Below are 14,361 nucleotides of genomic sequence, written 5' to 3' on the forward strand. Positions count from 1 at the left end.
TTGTAACAATTATTAATAAAATTAGATCAGCTGGAATTAGTTCTACGAAAATTTAGAACACCTGTTTGCAGTTTTATAAATTTAATAATATGAAAATTTTTAATCGGTTATTCAACACATCTATGTAAAAGTTAATTTCTAAAAATATTTGCTCATTTATTCTAAATATTCTTTTTACATTAATAAATTAAAATACTGATAAATACAACGGAGTCTTTAATATTATTACTATATAAGTAAAAATGAATGTTTGCAGTCATTTGAATTTGTATAGTGGTTTATTAAAATGCTTATCTTTTAAATCATCCGACCACGGGCAGATACTCAAAAAGTGAGGTGACTGGTTTTTGATTGTATCACTGGTCAGTAACAGAAGTGTTATTACATACTTTAAAAAAATCGTGAAATCAGAATATCAGAGCTGTTTTATACACAACATATTATTATATTTATAATTTTAATACAGTAGATTCTCAAGGTGCAATAATTATCATGCAGATAAGAGTATTTCTCCACTTGTGCTGCAAATTTTATATGTTAAAATTGGTCACTGATACTTCAGTGTTTGGTTCTGATATTTTGAGTTGCTTTCAGTTCAGTGCTGCAGCAGTCTGGCGACTAGCATTTCGTGTCTCTGGTCACTAATCCCAGATGAATTGATAACTGTTAAGAAAATAGTTATGCCATTTGTGAACCCCCATTGAAATACATTAATATACGCATACTGGTTGGTAATTTGAGCTGAAGAATCATCGCGGATTCAAATCTCCCGGTTGCGTAAAATTCACGTAGTATTTCATCAATCAATATCTGTATTTGAAATTATGTCATGGATACAATGAGTTGGCTTACAACCTCTACACTGTAAAGATCCAAATGAGAGAGGAAGTGATTGATTCCGTATTTACAGTATTATTATTAAAATTTTCCGTATGTATAATATTTTTACATTGGTGTGTTGTGTTCTTTTTAAAAATTATGAAGTCTAGATGTAATGTGACATGTTAGTTTTGGGCTGTATTAAAAAAGCCTTCATTGTAAATGTTGCTAAAAAATTACACAGTAACTTAAATACAAAGATACAAAACATTAAATATTGTCCTATTCAAGTAAATACTCACCAAATATAAATCCTTTATTGAATTTTAATTGCAGATTTTGAAGCTTTGTGTGTTATAATGGTTGCCGTTGGCAACTCAATCTTGATGACAGTTTTGTTTTGTTTGGTGTTGCCGAAAGAGGACGATACGTATTTATGTAAATGTGGGAAAAAACTAGCAACATTTATAAATAAGACTGTTTTATCATATTTAGTGGAATGGCAAGAGTTAAAATGTTTATAAAATGTAATATTACGACCGCTTGTAAGAGAATTGACAATTGGGAATCATAATCGATGATTCTTAAACAAAACATTTCAATCACATGCCATTTTCATATTCATTTTATATTATAATACCGAATGTTATTAGATTTAAGGTGTATTGTACTTGTAGTTTGTAGGACATTTTATATACATACAAATGTTCGAACTTTGTGATAATAATTGCACTCGATGGGTATTCGATAGGTGTTTGTCCAATTGCCAAACTATCAATATCCATCCACTGTTGCATTCAATAAACAATTAAACAAAAACTGGTGTTTCACTACTCGGAGGTTGTGGGGGATACTTAATCATCCCATGTTAATTGCTGTATATATACTTGTACGAAGGTCATTGACCGAGATGGAAATAAGTAGAATTATATTATTATTAAAGCAGATAGTTTGAATTATTTTTGTTTTATTTACAGTAAAGTTGTTGTAGCATTATGTATACAGATTTACTCTAAAAGGTTAGAATGGATTTGAATTCTCGAAACATAAAAGTCAAAATTTGATCGTACATACATGAATTTAATTACATATTTTTAGCGCGAATTCTGTAAGTTTAGGACTATTCCATTTGAATCGTTTTATGCGACCTGAGTTTCACCTTTCAGCATCTCCAGGACTATGCACACTATGACTCCCACAAAGGAGTGGCCGACAGAGCTCAAGCCTGGGGGCCCGGGCTCAGGAGTCGACCAGATAAGTGGGATAAACACACATCACAAATTTGCTCTAATAGTAAAAAAAGTCGCTTTCCTTCAATAATGTTATTATTTAAAATTATGTGGTTGTACAATATAATTTACAATTGTGTATCCATACTCGCCAGCTACATAATTCAAATAGATGTATTAAAGTACCTATAAAAAAAAAACCCTGAATATACACATTAATTTTACCTCGGACACCATTTGGAAAACGCTACTGTAGAGCGTCACACTGCCTTTATAATAAGCGATAGGTAGGGGGTCCCTCCAAAGATCCTAGCCTGGGGGCCCGCTTCAGGATGTGGGGGTCTGATGCACAGTGACTAAATACAGTTAATTCTTGCTTATATAATAAATTCATTCAATAAATGGTAAAAACCTTAGTACCTACTAAGTAAAGGGCCAAGTACATTTTTTGGTTTGAATATTTGAAATGTTGTACATTAGATACTTACACAAGATTAATAAACTGTATTTTTTACTTTAATTTACTTTCAATCATTTTTTTTTATTTTAAAGATCAATACATGAAATTAACATTTGAAAATGATTTCGGGTGTATGGCCACTGCGGCCGTTCTTGACCAAGCGCATTCTGGGTGTCCAGTTTTGGGCCACTTTTTCGAGCACTGCTATCACAAATAACACGAACAATGTTGGTTGGAAGTCATTGGTTTTTATTGACTGTAACACAAGCTCAACAAAAAAATATTTTTTTGGTCCATTTAACTGCATTTCTATGTAAATTATAATAGGACAGAATAAGTGTGTGTATTGCCTGCACTGCAGCAGATAAGTCAATAAAAATATAAATATAATATCTGTACCCGGGAGGCATAATACATCATGTCCATTTTTGCCAAAAATGACTTTCAATACAGGAATACTTAAGTATTTTTCCTCTATCTAGGGGTATATAACAGTATCTCCAATTCGATATATTAACAGAAATAGTAGTGTATAAAACAACACTATATCCATTTTCATTCCGGGGCATATAACACTATGTGGACATGTAGTTATATGCCTCTAATCATTTATTTTTCCAATGACATCATATCCACATATCGTTGTATGCCTCTAAGAACTTTTTCACTTTTAATCTATGGTAACTGATATTTGATGATTATTGAGTGTCAATTTCACGAAATATAGCAGCTACTTTCATATAAAAGACCCATATTTTTGTAATTTAGTATTATTGGTGTGGGAACTATATTTTTATAGTTTTTCATTTTTAAGTTTATAAGGAAATAATGAGTTCGCGTGCAAAATGGAATGGCAAATTGTTGCCGTCAACATCAGCTCAAAATCCTAGAGAATGTCTACCACCAGGTAAATATTCACGTCTACATTAATAATGAACCTATCTACAGTAGATATGCTCTGTGAAATGATATATTTTTAAGTAAGTACTGAAGTGTTAGAATGAGTTTGGTTTAAATTTATAGTCCATATATAATTTCACACAAGTTTTTTCTCCATACATAATTTACATGTTATTATTACCACCAATTACTATTTTATTACAGTAACGATTAGGGAACATTTGAATGATACCCGAAATTTTTCAATAGAGGGAAATACATTGTTACATGCAGAGAGCTTCGATCAGTCTTTGATCAACAGCTTGTTGAAGAAGAGATGTCACGGAGAGTTGTAGCTTTTGAGATGTGGCTGTATAGACGCAATCTCAAAATTCTTTAGACTGACCGGGTGACATATCGTCGCTATAGGATTTGTTTCCCGAATAGACCAAATGTCAATTTTACAGGAGACGAAAAACAAATTTCATTGTCGTATATTTTAATATCAGTAGATGTATCAATCATTCTTTCTATACTGTATGATTGCAACATTATCTAAGAATAGATTCCAAGAATAATATACTGGTATAAATCATTAAATGCACAGAAAATGCGTTTTATTTACAAGTACTCACTGTGGATATTCGGGAAATTTTTAGCGCTCTCTCAGAATAATGGATATTCGGGACAAAACATGGACATTCGGGATTTAATACCGTAGCGTATTGCTGCACGGCCCACAGATTACTGAGTGGTCAAAAAGTACGCGCCTCAAATGTTATATTGATTTACACGATAATTGTTAATAATTACCTCTACTATTTAAATACTTAATGATCGTAATTACCCAAGTTCGTATGTAATAATAACATGCGGCAATCGCTTTTTCGGTTTTTTTTCGGATTAAGTAATAAAATAGTTTTTAAGTAAATAACTATTTTTTTATTGAACGAATAATTCACAAGATTTAAGAATGTACCATTCTAATAATTGAACATACTTACATAATTTTTTAAAATCACTTCTGAGAAAATATATTATAAGGTATCTACTACTTCAATTACTAACCGACGTCACGGTTATTTCTCCAATATTTTATGATGGTACTTACTCGGACTTGCTAACAATTTTATATTAATACTTTTTCCAAAAAAAAAAAAAAAACTATTTATATATATCTGTATATTATTATATCTATATATTTCTATAATAATTGACAATTAAACTTATTACAAACCACCAAATAAATATTATATATTTACTATTGTAAGGAATAACAACACAAAATAATAGCATGTATAAATTAATTACCATTGGCTGCTAATATTAGGTAGGTACCAATATCCTAAGTATATATTATCCACCAAATAAATAGTTACTAACTAACATACATATTAAATTAAATTAACTATCAGCGCATTCAAAAATAAATAATAGCATCGCCTTTATTTTCATAGAAATACCTAGATTAAAAGTAAAATAAAGACAAACAATGTTTGATTAATAATAATTTGAAATAATAATTATTTTTTACGTCATAGTAGTTGCCGGGTCATACTGTAGAATTCATATAACCGTTGGGATTTTGTGTCAGTTATCAAAACAAAATGCAGTTATTTAGGTTAAAATACTCACTTCCACAACTCTACTGTAAGTTCAGGGCGAACTGGTGATATATCAGCTATAAATGATCTCTTCAAATTTGATGAATTCACTATTAAAACAATAGTAACGTTAAAAACAATATCAATAAGACGAAATTTGAAAGAGGTCTCCGGACGGCCGAAAAATATGAAAGTGGGCGTGATTGTTTTAGAGCTAGACAGCGTGAATGTGGGAGCGAGATGCACGGCGTGAGCGCGGTTTGATTGGCTAAAGTCATATTCGGGAAATAAACACTCAGCCAGAGATATATTTCGACCGAAATTAACTTGGATATTCAGGTACGAATAGTTGGACATTCGGGAGAACACCACGGAGTAATTGTAACTTAACATGGCGTATTCGGGTTTTTTAAAAAAATATCTATGTTCCTAGATAAAAATATATTGTTTTTATAAATGATTTCGGTAGAGTTCGATAAAAGAAATTGAACTGCATTAAAATGTCGATTTCGACAAAAATGGATATTCGGGAAACAAATCCTATAGCGACGGTATGTTGAAGTTTTCAATCGAATGGGAAAGGACCAAGAAGTTCGGCGTAGTATCAAAACCAGGAAACTACAGTACCTCGGCCACATTATGAGAGGACAAAAGTACAGCATTCCCAAGCTTGTCATTCAAGGAAAGAACAATGGTAAGCGTAGCAGAGGTTGACACCACATTTCATGGCTTAAGAACCTCCGTGATTGGTACGAGTGCTGCTCAACTGAACTATTCCGAATAGCAGATGGCAAAGCTAAGATCGCCTTGATGGTGGCCGACCTCCGCTAGGGCATGGTATAAAAAGAAGAAGATACCCTTTGCATAACATACAAGACTAAACAAGTAATAATCGATATTGTCATACCCCACACCCATTAATAATAAAAAGTATAATGGTATAATGTCCTATTCGACAACTCAATCGAGGGCATTCAGGAGACAATCGACATGTTGCATGACAACTCGTGTCGCATTGGTTTGAAAATCAACGCGAAGAAAACCAACTTTTTATGCAACAGCACCTGTCCTGATCCAGATTTCCCTCTGATTAGCGAGAGGCAAAGTATCGAGAGCGTCAACAGCTTTAAATACCTGGGGGGTATACATCACGGAAGATGGCATTTTGGAGAGAGAGCTCGCTACCCGAATGGGAATGGCTGGAGCAAGATTCAACTCGATGCGGAATGTCTGGGACTCACGATTGTAGTCGGTCAAAACCAAATGCTGCCTATTCGACGCTTGCATTCTGACGGTGCTGCTTTACGGTAGCGAATCATGGCACCTTACGCAGGCTCAGAGCAACCATATACTGAGCTTCGAAAACAGATGTTTGCGACGGATACTGGGTGTGCGGGTGTGCTGTAGTATGACTTTAGGAGCAACGAGGAGATAAGAGAGCGCACGAAGCAGCCTCTGATTACGCTGAGAGTGAAGAGGTGGCGTTGGACCTGGCTCGGCCACGTGCTGCGGATGCCAGAAGAGAATTTCTACCTGGTTTGCGTGTTCTTCAAGCCAACCGGATTTCGGCGTCCTGGAAGGCCGCTAAATACCATCTATAGAGTGTATATGGCGGAGCTACGGGATGCTGGAACAATGCAAAACTACTGGCGAGCGACAAAGATTCTTGGAGGCGCCACGTGGTGTCCATATGCTTCAGCTAAGGGGCGGATATGGCCGAAGAAGAAGACTTTCTGACCTTCATATTGTCATGATTATTAAAAAAAATTAAAACATGAAGCCAATTCTCATGATTATCCTGAATGTGACATTCCTGATGACAACAAATCATATTAACTCTTATATTGTAAATCATTTTTTTTATTACAGAAGTACAATAAAATTATATTTCGTTTACTCATGTCCAATATTTCTACAATGTTATGTATATTTACTTAGAGGGACAAAACACCATGTCCATTATAAATTGTTTTATACATTTTTTTTAAATTTTTCATTTCTTAACATCTTCGTAGGCTTAATTGAACAAGTAAATAAAATAAAAAGTTAAACAAATGCGTTTTATTTCAAAAACATATAAAAAAAACACAAAAAAAATCGTTTTTATGCTCTCCTGTAAAGTTGTCAAAATGGACATGATGTCCTATGCCTCCGGGGTACACATATATATTATCTTATAATAATTAATACACTATAAAAAATGACACTAAATAAACGAAGTTTATAATTATTTTTTTGAAATGTTGGTTTCTAGATAATTTCAATTTTGACAAAATTTAGCTTTTTTCTGCCATCTAGCTTATTTTCTTTCTATTCTTATATATATCTTGCGACTGAGCTTAAAATTACGGACGCTAGATGTCAATACGTAATATTTTCGCATTTTTTTCTAAAAAATAGGATATTATTTTCTACAAATCTACAATCTAAATCTTTTATTTCAACGATGAATATAAATCAGTAAAATGATCTCAAGACGATATAAGTCACCATTATAATCAATAATTGAAGGCGTCACTAATTTGTCCATTGACGTAAATTTATTAGAAAAGATATTAGGTACATACCTACTATACCTATATATATTTTTCTTGGATAATAATTTTAGAGACGTCACTTTTTTGCAGTAAAGTAGTTTCCTGCTTTACCATAGATTTACTGTCACTACGAAGTACGAACAGATGTAGTAGGTTTCTGTCACAAATGTAAACGTCAAACATTACATTGTTTTTGTTGCTTTGTGAAAGATAATATTATTTTCTATCACGCAGAAGAATGTTGTTCGATGTTTACGAAAACGCAATAAACGTTAAACGGCAATCGTGAACTTTGAATTGACCCTTCTGCGATAACATGAAGTGATACGAAAATTCACAGAACTAAGCAAAAACATCTAATTGCCCCCTCCAGAAGATTTCTCTTTCACATTATTTGTGTCATGTCCAAGTATTATAATAAGTACTTCGCGGTCCATCATTGTCGTTTGAACGTTTAGCAAATATTGCTGGCGACGTGCGGGCCAGGTAAATTGCAATACGCTGTCGAATATCTGTGCCAAATAAAACTATAATTGACAAAATGATTTTCTAACCCTACTGTTTTCATTCCGAAGTGTCAACTGGGTTACAAAACCTATTCAGTGTTGTGACAAAGTGATTTGCTGCATGATCTTCATCTACGCACAAAATGGATAACATTTACATGTTAAATAACAACAGGTAACTATATTCAACAACAGTGTAATGTAATCTATCTTTTGATGCTGCTGAAACAGCCTTGATTTCAATGATGTTGCTGGTAAAACTTTCCATATAGAATAATTTACCACCTAATGACTACAATGGGTTCAATTTTTAGGAAAAAATGGTACTTTACATATTTTAAAATAGACAATTTGTAGATATGGTGTATACCTACAAGTACCTACTAGAAAACAAATGGTTTAATGTTCTATTTTCAATATTTTCAAAGAATACTTCAAATCATACACATTGGTTATTTTCAAATAAGTATAGAATTAGGTGACACCCATCAAAACCTATCATAGACTTTTGGAGGTATTTGTATAGTCAATAGTAATTTTATAGTACCCCATATTGTTTTTGTGATCATAGTCTTATGAGATGAAAAACCAAACTAAACAAACCTAACACAAACCTACTGTAACCCCAAAAATAAGTAGGTTGTATTAGGTTTTGGTTTGGTTTTTTTGTTTCAAAAGACCTTAACCACAACTACGACATGGAGTATCTACTTCAATATTACCGTACATTTACATAGCCAATATTATATTGTACTGAGAAATAATTACAATGTCATACAACAGAAACATTTTTGAAATTCTATAACTGTCTTGAATCTTTGTATTATATATTAACATATGTACTTAGGTATTTTACAACCACAATTTCATGGCTGCAGTATCGTATTACTGTATGAAGTGTAAAGGGCAGAAGCAAGAGTATGGGTATAAATATGTACGTACTTGAAAGAGCGGTAGGATTTATTGTTTTACAGATCGTCACTAAGATGTCCGCAGCCACCATATAATAATATCTTCTTTATATTTTTCTTTTGACCATGTCCGATCCTAATATATGATCATATGGACCTCCACAGTGTGGAGCTTTGTATTAACAGATTTTTGTTTTTACGAGAAAAGGGATGTTAGCCATTTGCTTAATCTATTAGGTCCATACTCTGACTCTGAACATAAATTGAAAAATAATATGCGTACTTGCCAGTCACAGGATTCGAACCTGGGACCCACGATATTATAAGCCGACGCGTAAGCCACTCGTCCATCGTAGGCGTTACTAATATACTAAAATGCAAGTTTATAATAGGTATCTAAAATGATAATATAAATAATTGCCAATTATAATAACCAACCTGTAAAATGTCATATAATTGTGTAAAATGGATTCTACTAAGTAAATGCTAACAACAGCCTGCGTCATCATAAGAGTATGCAAAACATTTTTACCCCAGAGGGACACAGGGTCCTAAATCTCTGTCCGATGATTGGTTGTAATCAATTATACTTTTATGACAATAAGTAGGTACAACTTAAAATTGATAATAATATACATTATAAGCAGTTTTTAGTTCTTTGTTTTAGTCACACTCATAATATTTATACATGTCAGCATGAAGCTGGTTACATGAATTCATTTTATTTCAATGCCAGTTCTTTAATTTTAAATAATAATCATATTAAAACAAATGATTGCATCCAATTATGGCATATTTTTAGAAACTTGACAAGGGAGGGGGTCTATTTGATTATTTTGATTATTACATAGGGGCCTAATGTTTCTAGCTATGCCACTGTCTTTTATGTATATATAACGAAGTATATACTTAATACACAATATCACCATTTAGGTTATTATTGAATCTTCTTTCTGTTAACATGAATTTATAATATTTCGTTGACATAAGTTCCTGACCTTAAAAATTAAAAATGTGGAACTAATATTAAACATTTTGTTTCGTTATAATTTTGACCTTCAATCAAGGATAAACAGTAGTAAACAATATTATTTATAATAATTATTGGTAGGTAGTTGACTAGAAATTAACTGCATAAGTCGATTGGGTAATAATTTCACAGATCTAAAATAATTGGCTAGGTTTGTCACGAGGGAGTACCATTTATATGACATTATGGTAAGCAGGGTAAATATTGATATCATCCTTAAAACATCTATTTATAACATTTGGATTAATTATGGAAAACTAATAAATTTATTGTTTGAATTAAAAATGTTTCTACAGTGAAAGAATTGTTCAACAATTGAATTTACCAATTTTTAAAACTCAGTTTCATTTCACTGTTCTGTTATTCTATTATTTTATATTACTTTATGCTTTGTCCTTTATTTAATAATTATTATGCATTTTGTGGTGTATTCGAAACTCTTTTGGTACATATTATATTATATCTATGTTTAGATTTTTAAATAAGTGTATATTATTTAATTTAAAGGGCTTATTAGCAAAGTAGGATACTGCTTGATATAGTACATAATATGTAAAATGGATGATGATTATAATTAACATTATTTCTACACTACTCTGCCAACTTGTCTACCCAGTTTGATTTTTTTTCTAATACTGCCTATATTAATTACCCTATGACGCGAATTAGTAGTTTGCTGTATATTTGTGGTAATATACCTGTTTATTTTATTTACCACCCTATCTAAGAAAATGCTGGTTTAAGGCACCTAGCGGCAATAGCTTAAAGTATTTTACTTGGGTAATCAATAGGTACGTACTCACCTATGTACATTAAAACATAAAAAAAATATACTTAGATACTTACTTAAGTTCCTACATACATTTTTTTTTACATAAGTCGATTGATGACAGTACAATTTGCACCGGCGCGTTTTCTTGATGCAGATGACGCAATCGATTCATTAGAAGATTTAAAAGGGGCCTCGAAACGGTTCAAACCATTTTCACCATTATTAAATTATACCGAAATGTTAAAAAGATGCGTTATAAAATTGCGTATAAAATAATACTCGACGTCAAAATACCTATAACATGACTACTCAAATGTATACCTACGTAATTGTACACGGGAAATAAACCAATATTATTATTATTTTGTGTCACCCCTCAATTTAAAAAACAATAATAATTAGATACTTATTAGTTGCAAAATGATATCAATGTATAATATTATAATTTATAGAACTAGCCTTAATTATTCTTGTATATTACAAAATACTGTTCATACCTAGTACCTACCATAATGTAATTTCAGAAACATGTTTATTGCTTGTAACATACTGACAGTAATTAATTTACAAGTGGCCAATAAATTTATAGCCCATACTTACTTATTACTCGCTAATTATTAACTAGTTAGAACTATTGTGTAATAAATTGGAAACATTTTTCACTTATTATTTATTAGCAAGATTCTACCTCCAACACCACCGCTTGTCTGTGCTATCAATAACACAGGTATCTTAAAGACAGTAGAGTAGGACTTAGTTATTCGACCTGTCTAGCAGTATAATAATAGATACTAAGTATTCTACTTACTAATTTAGGCAAATGATGCTAACTACAGATGTGTACATATTATGTATGAAACTATTTATTCTACTATTTCGGTAATATATTCGTTATCAGCTAATAAAGCACATTTGATTCTACATGGATATTTCGAAATATGTATATAATTGAGGAGTTATTGTAGAAGTGTAGAATCGACAATATTCAACGAATTTTTTGTATGGGCGAATAGGTAAATGATGTGGTGACGATAGGTGGATAAGGTAAAAAATCAGATCATTTATGGATAACCCATTAGAACACGTGTCCGGAAATTTTTACGTATGCAGTTCGCCGTATCACGCTTCAAATATATGGTCGTATATTAAAGATCGTCCAACCTTTTTGGGTCGTCGGGTCGTATAGTACTGAGATAAAATTCATATCATGTCTAAATAAAACACGGTTCTTGTATGTTTAGTGAAAGCCAGCGGCAAACAAATTTTGAAAATAACCGTTAAACTGGATTATTTGTTAAGTTAGGTTAGGTTTTCATTCTTGAATTCATGAATTTTGCCTAAATCGGCTATGACAGTTGAATTAATGTTCATATTGAATCTAATAAAATTGGAAACCATATTTATAGTATTATAGTTTATTTATAGTCATCTCTTTCCGATAAGAAAGCTCACGGCGAACTGTGCTACGGTGAAATGTAATACGTACAATTTACATGTAACCATTAGAACAAGGGCTCCCAACCGGTCGATTGCGAAGCAAAATTTGGTGGATCCCAATAATTACGATTGTGAATTTAGAAAATAAAAATGATGTCCATATTTTAAATTTGTTAATCCACAACACGTGTTCCGGTGATAAACTAGGTATATTGTAACGACTGATTTTAGAAATACGTTTTATTCCGTTTTATGGTCTTGTTCTGTGCACGAAAAACTATAATGACAAAGATTATAATATCACCATATTAGAAGAAATAATTACAAGATAAAAAGAACTTTTTATATACTTACAACGTTTTTAAATTTTCTGTTGAATCATATAAACTTGACTTGACTAGCTTAAACGATCAAAAAAAATTGTACTTAATAGAAATAATACTGAACTATCATTTTGGCATGTCATATTGATTTCCATAATAACGCACGTATATATTAATAATTTAGTTGCTAGGACCCCAGACCAATAATGGTGTCGAAGTAACTTTTCATACAAAACAGAATTAACTGAAAATGAATTCAATTCTACTTAAAGATGGCTAAACGTATTAAAAAAATGCATCGGCATCGTGTTCTGATATATTCTAAAAGTTTCAAATCACTGATTTTAATGAGCGTCATAAAATTTGCAGTTTCTTATCATTAGGTACCTTTAAATTCATATGAATGAAATAATGTGCAAAGTCTAACTCAATTAATCATCGCAATGCTATTTCCAATGAATGTGAGGAATTTCGAATTACAATTGATTGAATATTGCCAAATGACGTTACGTTGACACAATTGAAATCTTCTGATATTATATGGAAAGTATTGAATCAGAAAAATACTCCTAATCTTCGAATTTTATCATGTTTTGGAAGTACATATTTTTTATGTGAATCCTCATTTTCTCATGTGAAATTTATATAATCGTAACATCGGACACATTTGACGGATGATCACCTTGATGACTGTTTACGTTTTGTAAGAACAAAAACTTCATAAACTATGGATTTTATGATGTGAACATTACAATTCATGACATTACATACTTTACAACATTGTGGAAATACTTATAGCTATTTAATAATAAAGGTAATAAAAAAAACCCCACCCAAATAACACCCACGGTGGCCGGCGCGGCTTAAGCGTTGGACTAACACGCCGTCGGTCCCAGGTTCGAATCCTGGGTCTGGCAAGTACACAATTTGTGTGTGAGTCAGGGTATGATATCGATAGGATATTAATAGGTTGAGCATGTGGCTGACATCCATTTCTCGTAAAAAACAAAATCTGTTAATACAAACCTCTACTCTGTGGAGGCCCATATGATCCTATTGGGATCGGACATGGTCGTAAAAAAAAATTATAAGCCAAATTATTTAAAGATTGCCAATGATACATACAAATGTCAAATATTTAATTAATTATAGATACATATTAATATGTATATTTGAATTAATAAAAAACTGTATGAAGATTTTTTTATTCTTTCTAGCTTGCTATAAAAAATACGAAAATAAAAAAAGCAACAAAAGATCTTATAAGATTCTTATTAGAAGTCGATCGATATGAAAATTAATTTCAACCCCAAAAAGGCTGGGCACCCTTGCATTAGAACATTATGCAAAGATAGTAACTTAATCAGAACTCACCGTTGGCAATCGAAAGAAGAGTGTTTTCGAATCTCACTTATTTAGGACAATCTAATTGTAATTTTTGTGATTTTGATACTTTATAATTTATATGATTGTTTTATTCTGCACGGTTCTGAGGCATTTCCCAGTTATGTATGTCATTTACCATATTGTAGGCACATGCATTAATCCTGAATCGACTAAGGTACTTCTGTAATAGCTTCATTTATTTTATTTCCAGCATTTTCTCGTAATATTCAATATATACCTAATTGCAACATTATTCACTGTGATCTGTGTAGCCAACCACCTACATATTATTATATTTATAAAGGAAATCACAATTTTCAAACAAACACGGTTCATAAGGTTAAGTTACATGTAATTTAATATTCAGATTCGAATAAGCGATTTTGAACATGATTGGCACATGTAAGGCACGTTCTTTGTGTTATGTTAACTGTACAAGGTGAATGACATGATAAAGCCCTATCGTTA

The 14,361-nt window shown here is 31.9% G+C and overlaps 1 protein-coding gene across 1 annotated transcript in view; it reads left to right on the top strand.

Moving 5' to 3' along the window:
* The first annotated feature begins 7,654 nt into the window (after positions 1 to 7,654).
* LOC147078282 (ATP-binding cassette subfamily G member 4) overlaps positions 7,655 to 14,361 on the top strand; it is a 120,895-nt gene continuing 114,188 nt past the window's right edge. The window contains exon 1 of the mRNA XM_085958228.1: positions 7,655 to 8,209. Coding sequence (XP_085814354.1) covers positions 8,178 to 8,209 — 32 coding nt within the window. The 5' untranslated portion in view covers positions 7,655 to 8,177. The remainder of the gene's footprint in view (positions 8,210 to 14,361) is intronic.

The sequence above is a fragment of the Rhyacophila brunnea genome, unplaced genomic scaffold (genome assembly GCF_057557595.1).
Source record: "Rhyacophila brunnea isolate RB1 unplaced genomic scaffold, BYU_Rbru_1.0 scaffold_11, whole genome shotgun sequence".
Taxonomy (NCBI): Eukaryota; Metazoa; Arthropoda; class Insecta; order Trichoptera; family Rhyacophilidae; genus Rhyacophila; species Rhyacophila brunnea.